This window comes from Sinocyclocheilus grahami, unplaced genomic scaffold, assembly GCF_001515645.1.
Source record: "Sinocyclocheilus grahami isolate Dianchi unplaced genomic scaffold, SAMN03320097.WGS_v1.1 scaffold1016.1, whole genome shotgun sequence".
NCBI classification, from domain to species: domain Eukaryota; kingdom Metazoa; phylum Chordata; class Actinopteri; order Cypriniformes; family Cyprinidae; genus Sinocyclocheilus; species Sinocyclocheilus grahami.
This window is the reverse complement of record NW_015506195.1, coordinates 99674-118617: the sequence shown is the minus strand read 5'-3', so window position 1 is coordinate 118617 and position 18944 is coordinate 99674. Positions and strand designations below refer to the sequence as shown.

General features: G+C 37.0%; 1 protein-coding gene across 1 annotated transcript in view; it reads left to right on the top strand.

Annotated features, from left to right (window-relative positions):
• LOC107565672 (electrogenic sodium bicarbonate cotransporter 1-like) overlaps window positions 1–18944 on the top strand; it is a 66087-nt gene that overhangs the window by 13249 nt on the left and 33894 nt on the right. Inside the window, exons 3-6 of the mRNA XM_016250932.1 lie at window positions 10128–10263; window positions 11887–12047; window positions 16113–16312; window positions 16518–16719. Of these exons, the coding sequence (XP_016106418.1) occupies window positions 10128–10263; window positions 11887–12047; window positions 16113–16312; window positions 16518–16719 (699 nt within the window). The remainder of the gene's footprint in view (window positions 1–10127; window positions 10264–11886; window positions 12048–16112; window positions 16313–16517; window positions 16720–18944) is intronic.

Here is an 18944-nt window from a genome sequence, read left to right as displayed (position 1 = left end):
TTTAGTTTTACATTTATGTAGAGATCTAAAATGGAGAGTAAGCTTTGATACATTTGTAATGAATCTGACCATTTTTACTAGGGGTGCTCCGATTGATCACTATCGGCCAGTAATCACGTTGGGATGATTGATCGGCGGTCTCTAAAAAGGCCGATCACAAAAAAAACGAACTCAAGCTGATGACGCTGCCGTGAGAGGTTTGGCACGACATGCAGCGGCACATCTCAGTCTCTGTCTGGCACGGGTGAAATAATTATAATGCTGAAGGTGAGGTACTCACCTTTATATTTCTTTATTAAATAACTTATAAAGTAATTTGAAAACTTTGTGTGAGATGTAATTTCACAAACAACGTGAGTGAATCACCGCGTGCGCTCTCTCTCTTTCTCTCTCAAAATACACAAATGGCTTCAAATCACCACACATCGCATCTGTCTATAAGCGAGCTGCACAGTTTACACAGGAATTGTCACTTGCACAATCGAGGTAGTGTCACATCGTCACTAAAGTTTATAAATTGCATTACTTTTAAATACTTACCAGTGTTTAACCATTCAGTGCTCGCGCGCTCTCCTGGAGACCGTGCGCTCATGCACACTCGCAGCGAAAACATAATGCCAGGTTCACATTACTCTGTTTGCAGTGCATATGTGGTGCATATTTTTTCCGTGCTTATGTTAACGAATTAAAGCGTTCACACTGCACCCAACAGTGCGTTCCAGTAACGGTGCGTCTGCAGCAGTGCCGAGATCGTTTCCGCACCGAGTCTATTGCTGCGCTGCAAGCGAAGAATTAATGTAATATGAACATGGATTGACACGAAAATGTAGTAATTACACCATAAATGCATATTATTAAAGTCTTAAAGTTTCACAGTCAACACATGTTTTTTTTGGCTAGGTTTAAAGGGAAAGAGCACTTTTAGATAAACAAGGCAAAAAATAGATGGCACTCGTGGAGGTAGGAAACCAAAGTTCTTTATGAACTGCAGGATTGCTTGTAATAAAGATTTCAATGCAAAAGAAAAGGCAGTAGATCTGACTATTTCTATCAATGGTAAGTTTGTGATAACATAAGAAAAGTAGTTTAAATGTTATGCCACTTGCTTGAGCAACTTAATATATAAATCTAAGTAAATGCAAAATTAAAAAGCATTGAATAATGTGTTGCTTATATTTATTGTGTTTAAACATATCTGTGAACGATTGTATTACTGTACTGTGTAAAAAAAGAATTGCAATGGTGAAAAAGCATTTCCAGTGACAATGTTTGGATTTGAAATCAAAATAATGGATAAATGTTGTGTTTGTGGTAAACAGCCACGGATCAGTAGCGGACTCCTGTGTGAAAGCACAGTCCGTGCTGCTTCCCCTCTCACAAGAGTAACCTAAGAGGGGAATAAATGTCTAAAAATCCTGATTGGAGTAACACTATAAATAGGTATAAATGATAAAAAGAAGGCTTTAAAATGATCGGTATCGGTGATCGTTATCGGCAGATACTGCTTTCTGTGATCGGCGATTGGTGATCGGCCTCAAAAACCCTGCACTCCTAATGTTTACATGTGTATATTATATATATGTTTTGAAAATGGCTCTTCTCCAGTCTATATATATTGCTGTATAATGTGTCAGTGTCTGCTTTTCCCATGAAAGGGATTTTCTGATAGAAATTGATATAGTAATGCAGACGATTAGGGCAGGCGCACATGTAGCAATGTCCTGGCTCCTTGCCTTTCGACCCTGAGCAGCGTGAATGCTGACCTTTGTCTGTAGATGGATTACTTCCTGATTGTTATCCCTTATCCGGATGCATGTTTGTTAGTATCAATCTTCCTCTTTATAGGCTGCAGCAAATAACACAGTAAATCTGCTTTAAATGGGAACAGCATGAAGTAAAAAATAAATTGCCAGCAGGAAATGTTCTAAATGTGCTCATATCCCAGCTTCTTAAAGGAATAGGTCACCTATTCAAGTATGTAAATTCAGTGATTATTTGTCATTCCAAAACTCCATGACTTATTATGTGGAATACAAAAGGTGAATTTTGTGAACTTTCTTTTTCAGTATAATAAAACTAAGTGAGCACTGGGGCTGTCAATATCCAAAACTGGAAGAAAAAGCAGTGTAATAGTTGTCCATATGACTTGAGAGCTCATGGGTGAAGTAGCAAAGAATGACTTCTATACAGTACATATCGTTCTTTGGAGTCACATCTTTTCAATGAACTGTCGATTCACAAAAACTGGTCTTGATGAATTTGTTTATGAAATGGACTGATTGGGTTTTTGAGTTCAACTCACTGACTGATCTGGTTGCAGTGGTTAACAACTCACCATAGGGGAAGATTATCTGTCAATAAAAATTACATGTTCATCTCTCAAATCTAAAACTCCTAAAATTACTTGAAAGTACCTGGAATGTATCTAACCAGTAATAAGGACAACTTTTTTGGTCATTTGTGAAGCTAGAAAGCTCTAGGCCTCCATTTATTGTAATTGCATCAAAAAGAGTGTGATACAGATTTAGAATTGCATGAGAATGATTAAATAATGCCAGAAATTTCTATCAGTTTATACTGTCCTTGTTTTTAGGAGAATTCTGCTAATTCTGCTTCAGCCCAGCAGGCACCGGACGTCTATGTAACATCAGGTTGACGTTGGACATGATGTCAGACAGACGTTGCATTTTGGTTGAAATTAAAAATCGGGTTTGACATTGACTTAACATTGGATTTTGGTTACACAACCTAAAAACAACAAAATATCAACGTCAGCTGACGTCGGTATTGGACGTCAATTTCATATTGACAAATTAGACGTTGAATTTACATTGTATTTTGGTCACCCGACGTCGCTACCAAAATTTAACCAAATATCCATGTCTTATGACGTTGTGTGCCTGCTGGGAGTGCTCTGAAGTCAGAGTCTCTTGAGCTGCCGTCACCCTCTGGTGTATTTACTGATGAAGAAACCTCCTTGTCTTATTCCTTTGTGCCTCCATCAAAAACATGCCTTTGTGCCTCCTATTGAGCACTGTGGTTCATTTTCATGTGTCTAAATATAGGTGGGAAACTCTCCTCTGTGTTGTGTGTTGTTCTCTGTCTATGGTTCTTGTTTTTAAACTTCATCAATGGGAGCCAGTCAGACCCTCTGCTGAGTAGGATGTCCCTCAGGAGATCTCTTAAACCCAGACGCAGGAGGGCATTGCACTGTAATCCTCTCAACTACAGTTATTCTCTCCCTCCAGTGCAGGTTATAATTAGTTAATCTAACCTTCTTCCTAAGTCCAGCCCCCATATGTGATCGCCAGCTATAATAAGTCTATATTTTCTTGACTAGTTATTTAATATCGGAGGTGAACAAAATTATGCTCTCCTTGCCATGATGATGGTTATATTATATAATCCAGGTCTGCACATGGATGTTGAAACACTGTTTATTAATTTATTTATTTATGCAGGATTGTCACTTCCTAGTGTGTGTATGTTTGTCTGCTTTGTGTATGAGTGTATTGGGCAGTAGTTGCAGAGAGTGTCTGGACATTCTGCTTCCTCTGACTGTGCATTCGGGGATGTCTGGGATTAAAAGTGCTTATAGCTAACCACATGTCCACCCACATGCTATTCCCAATGACCAGGAAGTGACCAGATCAGACTAGGATATGTGTGAATACAAATAGACCAATACTGTGTATTAGGGCTGGGCGGTATGATGGTATATAACGCTACCACTGTATGAAGTGTCTATCGTTAGAGATTTTGCTATATCAGTTATTTTGCTGTATGCAAATATATCCTTGTAGCAAATACTACTTAAAAGTTAAATACACCTAAGAGTGATAAAGTGCAAGCATGAAAGAGAAAATAAAGAGTGGGACGCGCTAGATGTGTTAAAATAGAGAATTCTGGATGTGCATGATGGTTAATAAAATTATTAGGCGCAATAAGCAGTGGAAAAGGACTTGATGCGGTGTACACCGAAGCGCGCATACAGAAAGCTGTCTATCTCGGACAGCATGAATATTTTACAGTATTAATGCTTTTATTTTTTATCAAATAAATGCAGGCTTGGTGAGCAAAAGAGATTCTTTCAAAAACAACTTTTGAACGGTAGTGTAAATAAAAAAAATATGGGTATTCTGCATCATGACTGTTGCTATATATTAAATTTAGCACATATAAAATGTGGAACATTGTATTGACCAATTAGCACCCAGGGCCAGTACTATCTATTTAATACAGTAAATTATTCACGTTTTCGTAAAGGAAAGAAACATAGGGGCATGTTTGTAGTGCTTTGGTGACAGACTTTTCCATTCTTTATTAGTCTCTCAGGGCTACCATTATGGAATCCCTCTCAAAACATCAGTTGTTAGTCAAACCCAAATTAATTATTGGCTCTTTGTTGACTACTCTAATCCTGACGTCTGAGGAGGATCAAGAGTTGAAATTAATTTTAAGATAACAAAAGAGTGATTGCACCAAATTTGAATTGTATCTGTGGAGATCAGCAAAAATAGTTTTGTGAATTTTAAGTGTTTTTTGTGCTAAAATTAAGAGGCAAACATGAAAAACTTTACGGTAAAAGTCTCTAGAGGTATGTGGCGTGACAGGCACGTACGGGAGTCACAGAGTGTTCAGTGGCCCAATCAAAACACCTCCTGATGATAAAAGGGGACCAGACATAACTCAGGACTCAGGCGCTGACAGCTGCATAATCACATAACTAATAACAAAATGTTTTATCTGATGTAACGTGTGTAACTGATAAGGTAAGAAAAATTATATCTGAATAAGAAAATGAAAACTCAGGCAGATAATTAGCCATTTGTGCTTTTATTAAGCTTATATTAGCAGCTGTTGTAAGAATCATTAGGATGTGGACGTTTTCCATGAAGTGGGAAAGTCGGTGTGAAGACAGTGGTAGTTGTACTCTGGTGGAGTTGGGTATCAGTTACTGTCAGGAAGTCAGTAGGAGATGGCAGGGGAGGCAGTCAAGTGAAAGAACAATAGATTTTCTGAATAAAACTCTTTTGTGCCTCAAACAAAAGACAAGAGCCACTCATCACAGGCATGTGACGCCTCAAATGTGTTTAATCACTGTTGTGTTTCTCACTGCTGGACAGATGTGAAACACAGCAGTGGTGGCCTACATTTGTTCTCACAGGCTTACGGTTTCTTCTGAACACAAAAGCTGGAGGAAACATAGCACTTGACCCTTCAAGTTGGTCTAAAATCTTCTCCAAATTAAATATTTATTGTGAATGTAAAGCAAAGCTTTGAAACTATCATAACTCTTTATAGTATTAATGAACTTGATAATAGTTAACTTGATTATAGCCCCTATTACAGATATGCCATGGACACAGTGAAGAAACGTCCCAAAAATTAGCATTAGAGGCACAAATCCCATGTTTTTGCTTGAGAACTATTATATAAACTATATACGCTATTAATGTTTTTTTATTGCTAGTTTAAGTGTTACCAAGTGCTTGCTTCGATCAGATATCTTTTTAACCTTGATATTTATGTATTTATTTATTTTTTACTTACCTTGACCCTACTGTTTGGACCACAAAGCGAGTGTGCATCCCAGTCGGAAGCTGACTTGAAATCCTCTTTGTGTCTTGATATGTGGCAAGTCATGTGTTTCTGCCAAGCATCTGTTGCTAGGACGAAATACAAAAGACAGTAATACACACTTTTTGTGCCAGTAAACTAGTGAAGTGTAAACCTGCTTGCGTAAAAACCTCTGATGTGTACAATTGTAATGTTAAATATTTGATAAATATTCATAAAAATGTTGCATGCAATTATTCGTAAGTCTAAAAACTTTGTGAAAATGTTACATGCATATGATTGTTTGATATGGATTGCTAAAACGAAGATTACTATTGGTCATATACATACAAACCCTTTACCCATTCACCCTCATTTAATATCAGAATATTATACAAACTTGTGTCACTTGGGGGTGAAAGAAACACTAGAAACACAAAGAACACCCTAGCAACCATATATGAAGAAACCAGCATTGGTAACCTCTCTATCTCACAAGGGTTCCCAAACTTTTTTTGTCAGCCAAACCTCATATGCCGGGTTCAGACTATATGATATTTTTGTCAGTCACAATAGTCACTGTGTCAGATTACATGATTTTGACTCCTAAAATCTTGTCGTGTCCTGGACAAGAAACATGTCAGACTACACGTTGCTTCCCGACCATTCATCGCGTGCCGTTTTTAATGACATGCGTGATGTCATCGAGAAGGCGGAACTAGTGACTGACTTCCGAAAACAATAGTGTAAACATTGCTGAAGCGCTTCCGCTATAGTTCGCCAGCATTTTTCTTTCTGTGTTCTGTCGTGGTAGTCCCTCGATGACACATCATACATGCAGGAGTACTGTTGCCACAGCTCCACGAACCTTTCCTCCATCTCATTATTCCACCTAGTAGCACCATCATCTCTCTTTCGTTTTGCCATGTTTGAAACCGGTGTATGAAAGAGCTTCTGTGCTGCTATTGGTCAATGTCACCAATGTGACCGAACTCGTCATGGACGACGGAAAAAAAAATTAAACATGCTAGTCTTTCTGTCGTGATGTCGTGAAGCATCGCAGATGCGGAATCGGTTGTCGTCCACTATGTTTTTACGAATCCCCACAGCACCCTACATCAAGCAAATCGGGGAAAAATCAGTCTAAAATCACGTAGTCTGAACCGGGCATTAGAACAAACACATCTACTTGAAGTACCCCCTGAGATTTCAAGTTCCCAAATGCATTCCTAAATGCATGTTAAACTCACAGCACTTGCAGAGATGGAGTTTGTGAGAAGCAGCATTTACTATGAAATGAACTGCACATTATTATAAGCTGTGCGCGAGTAAATGAACACAGTGCTCTTCACTCTGAAACATGCAGGACAACTGACTATGTACCTAATAAAAACACAACCCTTGATTTCATAATCATGATTTGATAACATATATAGCCATTTCAGTTTTATTTCAATTAATTGTGCAACCTCATTTGTTTATTATAATGTTCCATTCCATTTCGTTTATTAGCTTTTCATCAACTCACAAAACCCCAGTTGGAAAACCCTGCACTATCAAATCTACTGCTGTTGGTTGTACTTTATGCCTTCATGTAGGCTTCTTCATTTCCAATTTAACTTTGTTAAATTCCTGAAAAGCACAGTCACCATCAGCAAAAGATTAAGAGAGCATGACTTCTGATGTAAATATTGTGCATTCAGAAAGATTCACTTTGAACTGCCAAGCCTACCAATTAATTTATGTCTGCAAGCATACAGGTCTTGTAATGTTCCAAAGGCCATTCATTCTACTACAGACAGACGTGGGAAGCTTGTACTGCCTCAACACCACAATTCGCAAACCCATGAGCATTGAGAATTATTGTTTTTCTGATCTGTGCATGGCGCAAGAATGTCATTGAATACTTGCTCTCAGATACAGTAAGAGGAATGTGTTTGGGATACTGCTCTTTGCATGTGGGATGTTGCACAGTGTTGCTAGTGAGACTGGGACTCTCCAGCATGAAGTGGCAGCTCAGCTAAGTCCCTTTTTGGACACTGAGCATACTCCCCCCTCGCTTTTCCCATAAGCCCCTGGTGCATGGACAAAGTCCCCTTTGTGTGGGTCGTAGCTCTTGGCTAGAGAGCCCACAGCTTTGAAACTTGTTTGAACGATGCGATTTTCATTTCTATCTGTCCTTTGCACTCTCTCCCATACTAAACTCACCCATGCTTCTTTCTCTCCCTCCGTCCCTCGCTTGTTTCTTCTGTCCTGGGCCTGCTTAGCAACAGCATGAAGCGAGTGCCCACTGAGGCTTAGTTCATGGTATCCTCAGCAGAGTTGTCTGTATGCATCGCAGGGTCACTGTGTGTGTAGACTTTGTAGAAGAGAGTTGGGACAATGAACTGGTCCAAATGAGATAAAACAGAACTGCCTAGTCACTTCCTGGTCATTCCTGGTCTGATCATTTAAAAAAAAAAATCTACGAATGTATACTTTGAACTTTAAAGTTTAATTTTTAAACTATTATTTAAATGGACATCATGTATTAAAATTCTTCCGTCTTGATATATCAGTATATGTACACTACCATTCAAAAGTTTATTAAGTCAGTAAGAAATCTCTTATGCTCACCAAGACTGCATTAAATTGATCAGAAATAAAAATTACAGTAAAAACAGTGTTCAAAAAACAGTTATTATTATTATCAATGTTGAAGAAAAATACCATGGAAGTCAATGGGGACCAGCAACTGTTTGGTTGAGAATTCACCTTATTGGGTGAATAATTGATGACAGAATTTTCATTGTTGGGTAAACTATTCCTTTAAAGCCTCCTTGCTGTATAAAAGTATTAATTTCTTTAAAAAAATCGTACTTTTGAACGGAAACGCATTAACATGAATTAATGAACACAAGGATTAGCACTATAGCATTTATTGTAAAATAAAAGTGTATTAAATTTGTTCTTTTTAAAGTGTTTTTTTTTTTTTAAGAATTCTTCTCCAAAGTTAACATGAACTCATGGCAGACTATCAAGGCAAGACTATCCAGATTTTTATAGCCTCAGTTTAAATGTTTTGAATTGTAAACGTGTAATGGTGTGCAATATGGTCTTGTAATTGGTATTATGTACATTTTGGAATTACTGATTTTTTTTTACAGCTAGTATAGTTTTAGGTTATCACTAAACATAAGATCTTTGACCTGCCTTTTACCATATCAGTAGTAAAAGTTGAGGAAAACACTGGCTTTGGAAAGCTAGTGTAATGTGCAGCACTTTACAATCAGATTCTGTAGTGTAATTATCTTTTCAACGAAACACAAGTGCTTTGTGGATAGTAATTCTGTCTGGAGGTTTTGTCAGAAATCAGATTTGTTCAGTGCAGAGCTGTACAATCTAAATACTTATTTACTCCAACAGCATTGTATCCATGATGCTAATGTTGATGTTATCAACATTAGAAGATGTCAACTAAAGTCAGTGACATCAGCAATGGAAGTTGAATCAGAGGACAACCTGTCTATTTTTACATTACAATATATGAAATGCCTATGCAACAGTTTATTCACATATGCCACTTATACCAGTTATTGCTGAACATTTACTGAACAGTGAAAGGTAGTGAAGAATAATCACCATGACCTTTCACCTTAAACAATTCTTTTTTGAAAAATTCAAAAATGTCCCAATCTGTTCTATTTTGGTTGATTAAATGATGCAAATTAAATAAACTTAACTAATGACTGAATCAACTTGAATATAAGTAAATTGTATAGTTTAGGTCAGGTAGAAATAACTCATTTCATATAAGATAACACTTTAATTTTCACTGTCAGATTTTGCCAGTTTTGATGATGAACCTTTAATGCGGGACTCAAGTTAGTAAGATGAGTGAAGAGTTATTTAGATTAAACTTTACTGTTTACTTTTTTCCACAAGAATGAATAAATATTCAAATTGGAAAACAAGCGAGAAGGAAAGCGATGCCCTCTTTTGAAGAATGAACAGTTTGTGAAACATTTCCTAATTGTTAATGAGGGGCTCAGGGAAGGGTGCCAAATTCGGAGGGCCAATGGCGAGGGGGTACAGCCAGAGCAGCCGATGGGCGGACTGTTGCTCTGGGTTGACAAGTGGGGACCCTCTTTTTAACTCCCTAGGTGTCACTGTGTTAGAGTGGGGTGTACAGGATAGCAGACGACACGGAGAGCTCTAATGACGGTCTGAGTGCTGCGTGGGGTCTCGTGTCTTTGACCTCCCTCCCTCTCTCAGCCATCCTCATCAGCTTTGATCGTGTTCAAAGTTCAAAAGTGTTTTGTAACAGGGTTTTAGGATGAATGCAACAGATAGCAACCCGGAGAACACGTCTGAGAACAATAATGTGGAGAAGAGTGAGGCTGGAGAAGAGGAGATGATGGAGTCTGATTCCCATCAGGATGTGGACCCAGATTCAGACCTGTCTGCGGTCAAGATTCCTCCTCCACCAGAGCTGGAGATCAGGCCTAATGGCATAAGTGATGATTGCAAGCCGGAAATATGCAGGACTGTACCTTCGCCTCTGACTCGCAGTATTTTTCCTGTTGCAGTCTCACCTGCTGCTGAGCGCATCCGATTCATCCTGGGAGAGGACGATGACAGTCCTGCGCCCCCTCAGCTCTTCACAGAGCTGGACGAGCTACTGTCTGTTGATGGCCAGGAGATGGAGTGGAAGGAAACTGCCAGGTACAGTAAGAATGCCATGGCTTGGCTGAGTCTCTAGTGAGGCTCAAAAGGAGACCCGACAGTCTTGTTTTAAATTTGCAAACAGAGCTCTTAAAGTTTATTAAAGTTTTTAGGAATTATAAGTTAACTTATTTAAATATATATATGTATATATACCACTAAAATTCTGAACAGTAGTGTAGATCAAATTTAATATTTAAAATTTAAATTACACTTAAAATATATATATATATATATATATATATATATATATATATATATATATATATATATACACATACATACATACACACACACATATATATATATTTATATTTATATATTTTATTTCATGTTTGGTAAAATAAATTCAGCATTGGAGAACATAAGAGACTTCTTTCAAAAGCATTTAACAATTGTACCAACTCCAAACTTTTGAATGGTAGTGTATTTTCAGAGAAAAGGAGAAAAACAGGACACTTATGTTCTGTTTTCTATAAAGACTTTTTTAAATTACTCTTTCAGACTTGTTATACAGGCACCATACAATTCATCAAAAGAAGATTCAAGTGTACTGGCTCATTGCCAATGACTGCTTGGTGCCAGTATACGAAGACATTTTAAACACTTGACAGTGTTGATTCCGACCTGATTAATCTTTAGGGAAAGGTGTGAAGAAAATATATATATATATGTTTCCAGTTGGCTTAATATCCATTAACAGCACATCCGATCGTTTAACAAAAACTGCTGCTTTAAATCCCTGTGATTTTGAGTTAATTTGTGCTGACAGTTTGGTCTCTGATGAAAGTCGAGTCTTGCATGCAACACACATTAATTATGGAGCTGTGCTGCTCTTGAAAGGATTCGATCATTCAATGAGAGGGGCAGTTTCATGTAAAGTTGAGTGGCACTCCAGGTGGTCCCCTATCAACAAGCATTATCACATGCCACAGCGGGCATTTAACAGATTACTACGAATAAGTACCAGAATGATTACTGTTGATCTTTTCATTTTCAGTCAAGATTTTATTTGAGAGATTGTTTTAGAGATGAGATTACAGACTGTTTGTGTATTTTTGGATTAAGGATTACATATTTAAGCCTTTCAAGCAGGGTCATTAATTTTAATAAAGTTATACAAGGGGGAAAATTAGAATTAAACATGAGTGCTATTTGATGTCTGGGACTGGTATTTGTCTCTGATACTGTAGATTTAAGAATATATATAGTGGATTTACAAAGATACACTACCGTTCAAAGGTTTGGGGTCAGTAAGATTTTTCCTTGAAAAAATGAATACTATTATTCAGCAAAGACGCATGAAATTGATCAAAAGTGACAGTGAAATACATTTTCATTGTTACAAAAAATATATATATATTTAAAATTAATGTTGTTCTTTTGAATTTTTAATCCTAAAAAATAATTCTGAAAAACTCTATCTCAGTTTCTACAAAAATATTAAGAAGCACAACCATTTTCAGCTGTGATAATAAGAAATGTTTCTTGAAATCATTTTTAATCACCAAATCATTTTTAAATCAATGTTCAATTGACTTGCAGTTGCACTTTCATATAGAACTGTTCACATGAGACTTAATTTCAACTTCAGTACCTTCAACTGTGGTTTCTTCTTCGAAGGTGGATCAAGTTCGAAGAGAAGGTGGAAAAAGGTGGGGAGCGGTGGAGTAAACCGCATGTGGCCACTTTGTCCTTACATAGTCTCTTTGAGCTTAGGACGTGTATAGAGAAGGGCACCATCATGCTGGACCTAGAGGCAAACACTCTGCCAGGGGTCGTTGGTAAGTGTTTCTTCTGTAGCCATTTTGGGCTTTAATGCAGGGTACTTTCTGTCTTATTAAACGATGCTCTACTACCTTTAGCAGGGGATCTATGAACTCAGTGGCCCACGTTTACACTGGCTTCAGAGACAAACGATGAGATAACTGTTCTGTAAAATAAACAGCATGTTGCAGTCTTTGTTATTCAGTCTTTAACGATTATTTTATTTAACGTTTACTTAAAGGGATACTCGCCATTTTGGAGAATATCCACTGAACGCAAGCAGTGTACGCTATTCTTTGTCAGTCGTGACACAAGGATACGTTTTCTACGTGTATTTACGCTTTGATTTGAACGAAAACAGCGCATCCGTGTGGCGCGGCTGAGACAGAAGAGCGTACGCTGCTTGCGTTCAGTGGTTATTCTCCAAAATGGCGCTACGGTGATGCGGAGAGACACAGAGGAGACGAATTGTTGAATAAAGTTGTTATTTTTGTTTTCTTAGCGTACAAAAAGTATTCTCGTCACTTCATAAAATTCAGATTGAACTACTGATGGCAGATGGACTATTCAGATGATGCTTTTCATACTTTTCTGGACCTTGACAGTGTATTTTACTTGGCAGTCAATGTGACAGTCACAAGCCTCCCGATTTTCATCCAAAATATCTTAAATTGTGTTCTGAAGATGAACAAAGCTTTTACGGGTTTGGAACGATATGGGGTAAGTGATTAATGACTACATTTTAATTTTGGGGTGGAGTATCCCTTTAATATTTATATAATTTACAGATGGATTTATTTTCATTTCTTTATCATAAACATTTTGTGATTCAAGCTACTAATTTCAATAAAATAAAATATATAGCAATCAAATAATTAGGGATGAATCGATACCACTTTTTTCAGAACAAGTCCGAAACCAATGCATTCATTTTTGGTACTCGTCGATACCGATACCTATATTTTCACAGCATTTGTAATTTTTTTTAAATATTGGGTACAGAAACAAAATAATAATAATATGAATCATGTTAGATGGCTTCATTTAGCAAACAGATATTTCCTTCAGTTATTTCCACAATTAATTTACCTGTTAAATTGTATTGTAAAAGCTTTTGTTACTTTCACTGTTCAATTTAATGGTGCATTAGAGCAGCTCAATATTGTAATCACAAAACGTTTTCCTAAAATAATGCAGGAAACCACTCATTATACATTATACGAGTACGTGCATACTATTTTGTGTCACGCGCGCTGTACTCGGACCCTCGCATACGAGTAAAAAACTAAATATACTTTGGCCTTTAAAGCAAGCTAAACACGTTTGTATTGGTGCAGAATGAGAGAGACACTTATATCCTAGCGCATTTCACACAGTCTGCTAGTTTCACTTTTGCTATAAAGTCGTGTATGCTTGATGTTTAAAATAAATGTTGTTTATAGTGAATGCCCCTATAATTTTTGTTTGCTTTATATTTTCGATTTAGTTTTAATCCAAATGCATGCGCTAATGGAGCGAACAGCAATCAAGATCATGCAACAGAATTGCTCGCTCTCTGACTCTCTCTCTTGCTCTCCTTACCGTCAAATAACTTAAGTAACTTGTGCATTGTTTTACTTACTTGCTTTTGACATATCCGACTGAACTACAAACTTGCCAGTGATGTCTGTGAGATATTCACTCGACAAGCTCGCACATCTGTGCCGCTGCGATAGCGCATTTCACACAGTCTGCTAGTTTCACTTTTGCTATAAAGTCGTGTATGCTTGATGTTTAAAATAAATGTTGTTTATAGTGAATGCCCCTATAATTTTTGTTTGCTTTATATTTTCTATTTAGTTTTAATCCAAATGCATGCGCTAATGGAGCGAACAGCAATCAAGATCATGCAACAGAATTGCTCGCTCTCTGACTCTCTCTCTTGCTCTCCTTACCGTCAAATAACTTAAGTAACTTGTGCATTGTTTTACTTACTTGCTTTTGACATATCCGACTGAACTACAAACTTGCCAGTAATGTCTGTGAGATATTCACTCGACAAGCTCACACATCTGTGCCGCTGCGCGCTCAATTCCACTCAGCGCGCTCTGCTTATCAGCTCGTGCACATCCGCTATACAGGCGTGAATATTGAACATTATATTAATTAGTTACTTACATGTACTTCATAGACATTCTTAATCTCTAATAACTCCATTCTACTTTCTGTTGTCGGTGATTCTTTTTCTGGACACAGGCACGTTGTGTGGTATGGGCTTTTGGTATCGGGCATTTTTACGAGTACGAGTACAGTAGTGCAGTATCGGGCCCGATACCGATACCAGTATCGTTATCGGTGCATCCCTACAAATCATACATATTATAAAGGGGCTGGAAATACGAGTTACATATTTTAACATCTAAAGCAGAGATGCCCAAACTAGGTGGGCCAAAGTTGGCCAGTGGTGACCTTTGATTTGGCCATAATGCCATATCACAAGAGGGGGGAAAAGAGGGGGAGGGGGGACATGACATTAAAGCATATATTCAATTCTAGTGAATTTGTTAAAAAATAATGAATGTCCAACATGACATTGATATAATATTTGTGAGTATTATTTTTTATTAGTTGGATAATGACAAAGTGTTGCTGTACAGTTTTACAAACTGTACACTCTAAAAAATGCTGGGTTGTTTCAACCCAATGTTGGGTCAAATATGGACTAACCCAACTGTTGGGTTAAAAAGTGAATTTAAAAATGTAACCAAAATTTAACCCAACAGTTGGGTTAGTCCATATTTGACCCAACATTGGGTTGAAACAACCCAGCATTTTTTAGAGTGTACATATGAATATACACAATGTTTGTCAAATGGATGAAACAATCTAGCTTTATGCAGTGTAAATTTTGCATCAGTAATTGTTTTGTACAAGCTGGTTTTAGGAGCCATTTTTCTGTCATGGAGCTGCCATTTCTGTAGTGGAAGCATGCAGAATGGTTTAATGTAGGGCACCAGCATTGAAACCCTGTCGGTGGACAAAGGGCAAAATAAATATCATAAAGATAATACTTGAGATTAGACTCAGAGAAAAAGCTTTTCCAAATGTTCTGTAAGGACTGAGAGATAGCACGTTTGATATGCATGCATGGTCTCGGACAGCACAGCCCATCTATTCATTTGGTTTCCAAATGCTCACATGTCAGGATGTATTCATAGCTCTGTTTAATACACTCCTCTCTCAACCCTCGCTGTAACTCTGGGCTCAGATGCACGGGTGGTTGCATCCATTCAGGATGGCCATTTCTTTTATACAGAATTCAGAGTGTGAGGAAGATCAAGTTGAAAATTGTGTGGCCATTAAACAACTCTAGTGCACTGTTAGCAAAGTATGTGATTCTGGTGATTATTTGTAATGGCTTCCTTTTAGGAAGGAGGATTGATTGGAAAAAAATTAGTCATTTACTGCAGCTGTCTGGATTTAAGATGGCAGGTTAGAGATTGTAACCACTGCCACCAATCAAGTGAAATTCGTTAATTCACATTCTTGAATCCCCTATCCATATCTCTTACTCGGAGCATGATTTGTCAAGTCAAATTACCATTTTAAAGCAAATCTTAAGTTTGGCTGAGTTTAGCTCGGTCAACCTCATAGAGCGCCTTTTGAGCTAAAAATGATTTGAAGGATCAGCCATTAAGGGCCAAACCATTCACAAAAAGGGCCCGAGGGCCCAGGCCTCGTGTGTTTGACCCTCTTTTATAAAAATAGCCGTTTACAGGAACCACCAGACAATCTTATGCACAAGCCACTGCCTCATTAGATGTCCACTTCTGAAGGCTAATAATAGAAGGCAATGTGTCGCTTCACTGACACTCACTTCAAGTTCCTTTGGAGAGTTCAATTTCTAGTTAAAAGTTTGATGAACAGCAATATGTAAACTTGGTATTTAAATAAAACGATTGCTCAGTTGTGAAGGGATGTAATGAGCTTCTCAAAATCTATAGAAGTGAAATAACCATGAGGCAGGTCTCTTCTAATGCCAATTTTGTTTTCTCGCTGTCTCCCTCTCTCTGTTTGCCATTCACTGTGTCTCTCTCTTTCAGAAATGATCACTGACAGTCAGATTGAGAATGGTCTCTTGAAAGCTGACCTGAAAGATAAGGTCATGTACACCTTGCTGAGGAAGCATCGGCACCAGACCAAGAAGTCCAATCTTCGCTCCTTAGCTGACATTGGCAAGACGGTCTCCAGCGCAAGTAGGCTGTTTTCATCCCCGGATAATGGTAATATAGGTGCCAGTTTGGTGCAGTTATTTTTTACCTTCCTTTTTCCTTTTAAGCTATTGAGATATTTTTTTGTTTCTCTTTTTTTCTTTTAATTTTTTGTGGATTTTTTTTTTCTTTCCACTTTTCAAAAATATAATTTGTTAAAATACTTTTGCCTTTTGTGATTTTTTTGGTTTTATGCCAATTTTGTTTTCTCGCTGTCTCCCTCTCTCTGTTTGCCATTCACTGTGTCTCTCTCTTTCAGAAATGATCACTGACAGTCAGATTGAGAATGGTCTCTTGAAAGCTGACCTGAAAGATAAGGTCATGTACACCTTGCTGAGGAAGCATCGGCACCAGACCAAGAAGTCCAATCTTCGCTCCTTAGCTGACATTGGCAAGACGGTCTCCAGCGCAAGTAGGCTGTTTTCATCCCCGGATAATGGTAATATAGGTGCCAGTTTGGTGCAGTTATTTTTTTACCTTCCTTTTTCCTTTTAAGCTATTGAGATATTTTTTTGTTTCTCTTTTTTTCTTCTTCAGGTTTATGTAATTTTTTGTGGATTTTTTTTTTCTTTCCACTTTTCAAAAATATAATTTGTTAAAATACTTTTGCCTTTTGTGATTTTTTTGGTTTAGAATTTTTGTTGTGTTATTCTCAAAGATAACTGAAGAATACCAAATATTTGTATTTTCCTCTTAAAATTTTATTAATCATATTTACATCTTATCTTTACATTTTTACATATTTAAATGCATTAGTCCCACAGATCACAAGAATTGTTTTACTAATGTTTGACCAGTTTGCTGATTCATTGTTGACTCAGCATAGATTTAGCCTTTTTATGTTTTTCATTTTTTAATAAGTAGTTGTCTCTGTATGTTTTAAAGACTCCATGAAATCGCTCGACGAGCACATTCTTTTGTGTGTTGACACTACCGTTGAAAAGTTTGGTATTTTTTGTTAAATAAATTAATACTGTTATTCACCATTTAATTGATTAAAAGTGGCAGTAAACACATTTAATGTTGTTTCTATTTCAAATAAATGTTGTTCTTTTCAACTTTCTGTTCTTAAATGAACCCTGAAAAATGTATCACGGTTTCTACAAAAATTTTAAGCAGCACAACTGTTTTCAACATTGATAATATATTGAGTACCAAATCAGCATGTTGGAATCATGTGAGACTGAAGATGAGGCTGTTTAACAATACTACTGTATTGTCACTGTATTTTTAATCAAATAAATGCAGCCTTGGTGAGAAGAGACAACATGAATGACAAAACATGAAAAAATCTTACTGACCCCAATCTTTTGAACAGTAGTGTATTTTCTGTTACAACACGAGGTTTGTGTGTGACATATTAAAGGGATTGCATTTTTTAAATAACCAGTAAGCTTTAGTGACATCACAGCTATAACTATGATTTGCTACTTGCTAGTCAGTTATACAGTAGGTTGTATTAGGCAGAGCCGTTGAGAAACCGAGTTGCTACACGCTTTGATCTTGCATGGTCATGGTTCATGGAGCTCTCAATAGTTCCAAACAACTCCGCGCTGTCAATCTGTTTGAATGGGTTTAAGTAGGATAGACAGCAGTTTCACTATATTTGCAGCAATTTCTAGTGATTATTAACACATCATGTGCATTGATTGTGTATTGATAACCACGCTGACTATAATACTACTGGTATTACAATCGCATTTTATTCTGGGGAGTGATGAAGAGACAACAAATTTTTTTTTCTAATACGCTTATTATTTATATTACAATTAGCGTAGTATTTCGGGTTAAAATAGAGAAAACTTTTTTCAAATCCAGTGCAAAGAGGCAAATTAGAGACGTTTGGTGGACAGAAAAATAAAATTCCTATGTAATGCCATGGTTTAACCACTAGATGCCATTAAAGGGATTGCATTTTTTAAATAACCAGTAAGCTTTAGTGACATCACAGCTATAACTATGATTTGCTACTTGCTAGTCAGTTATACAGTAGGTTGTATTAGGCAGAGCCGTTGAGAAACCGAGTTGCTACACGCTTTGATCTTGCATGGTCATGGTTCATGGAGCTCTCAATAGTTCCAAACAACTCCGCGCTGTCAATCTGTTTGAATGGGTTTAAGTAGGATAGACAGCAGTTTCACTATATTTGCAGCAATTTCTAGTGATTATTAACACATCATGTGCATTGATTGTGTATTGATAACCACATTGACTATAATACTACTGGTATTACAATCGCATTTTATTCTGGGGAGTGATGAAGAGACAACAATATTTTTTTTTCTAATACGCTTATTATTTATATTACAATTAGCGTAGTATTTTGGGTTAAAATAGAGAAAACTTTTTTCAAATCCAGTGCAAAGAGGCAAATTAGAGACGTTTGGTGGACAGAAAAATAATATTCCTATGTAATGCCATGGTTTAACCACTAGATGCCCGTATGGCTGTTTAATAAATATAGCCTACATAGATTTAGCTCTACTCTATTTGCTGTAAAGAGTTTTACCGGTCATAATAGCTTATTTATTTTATGTTTTGCATTGTATATTTAGACATTATCAAACACTCAATGTTTAGAAGTTTAGCTTTTTTTAAATGTTGAATTTTATGACATTTATGTAAGAAGACACTATAAGTGAATGTTAAAAAAGACCAGCCTAA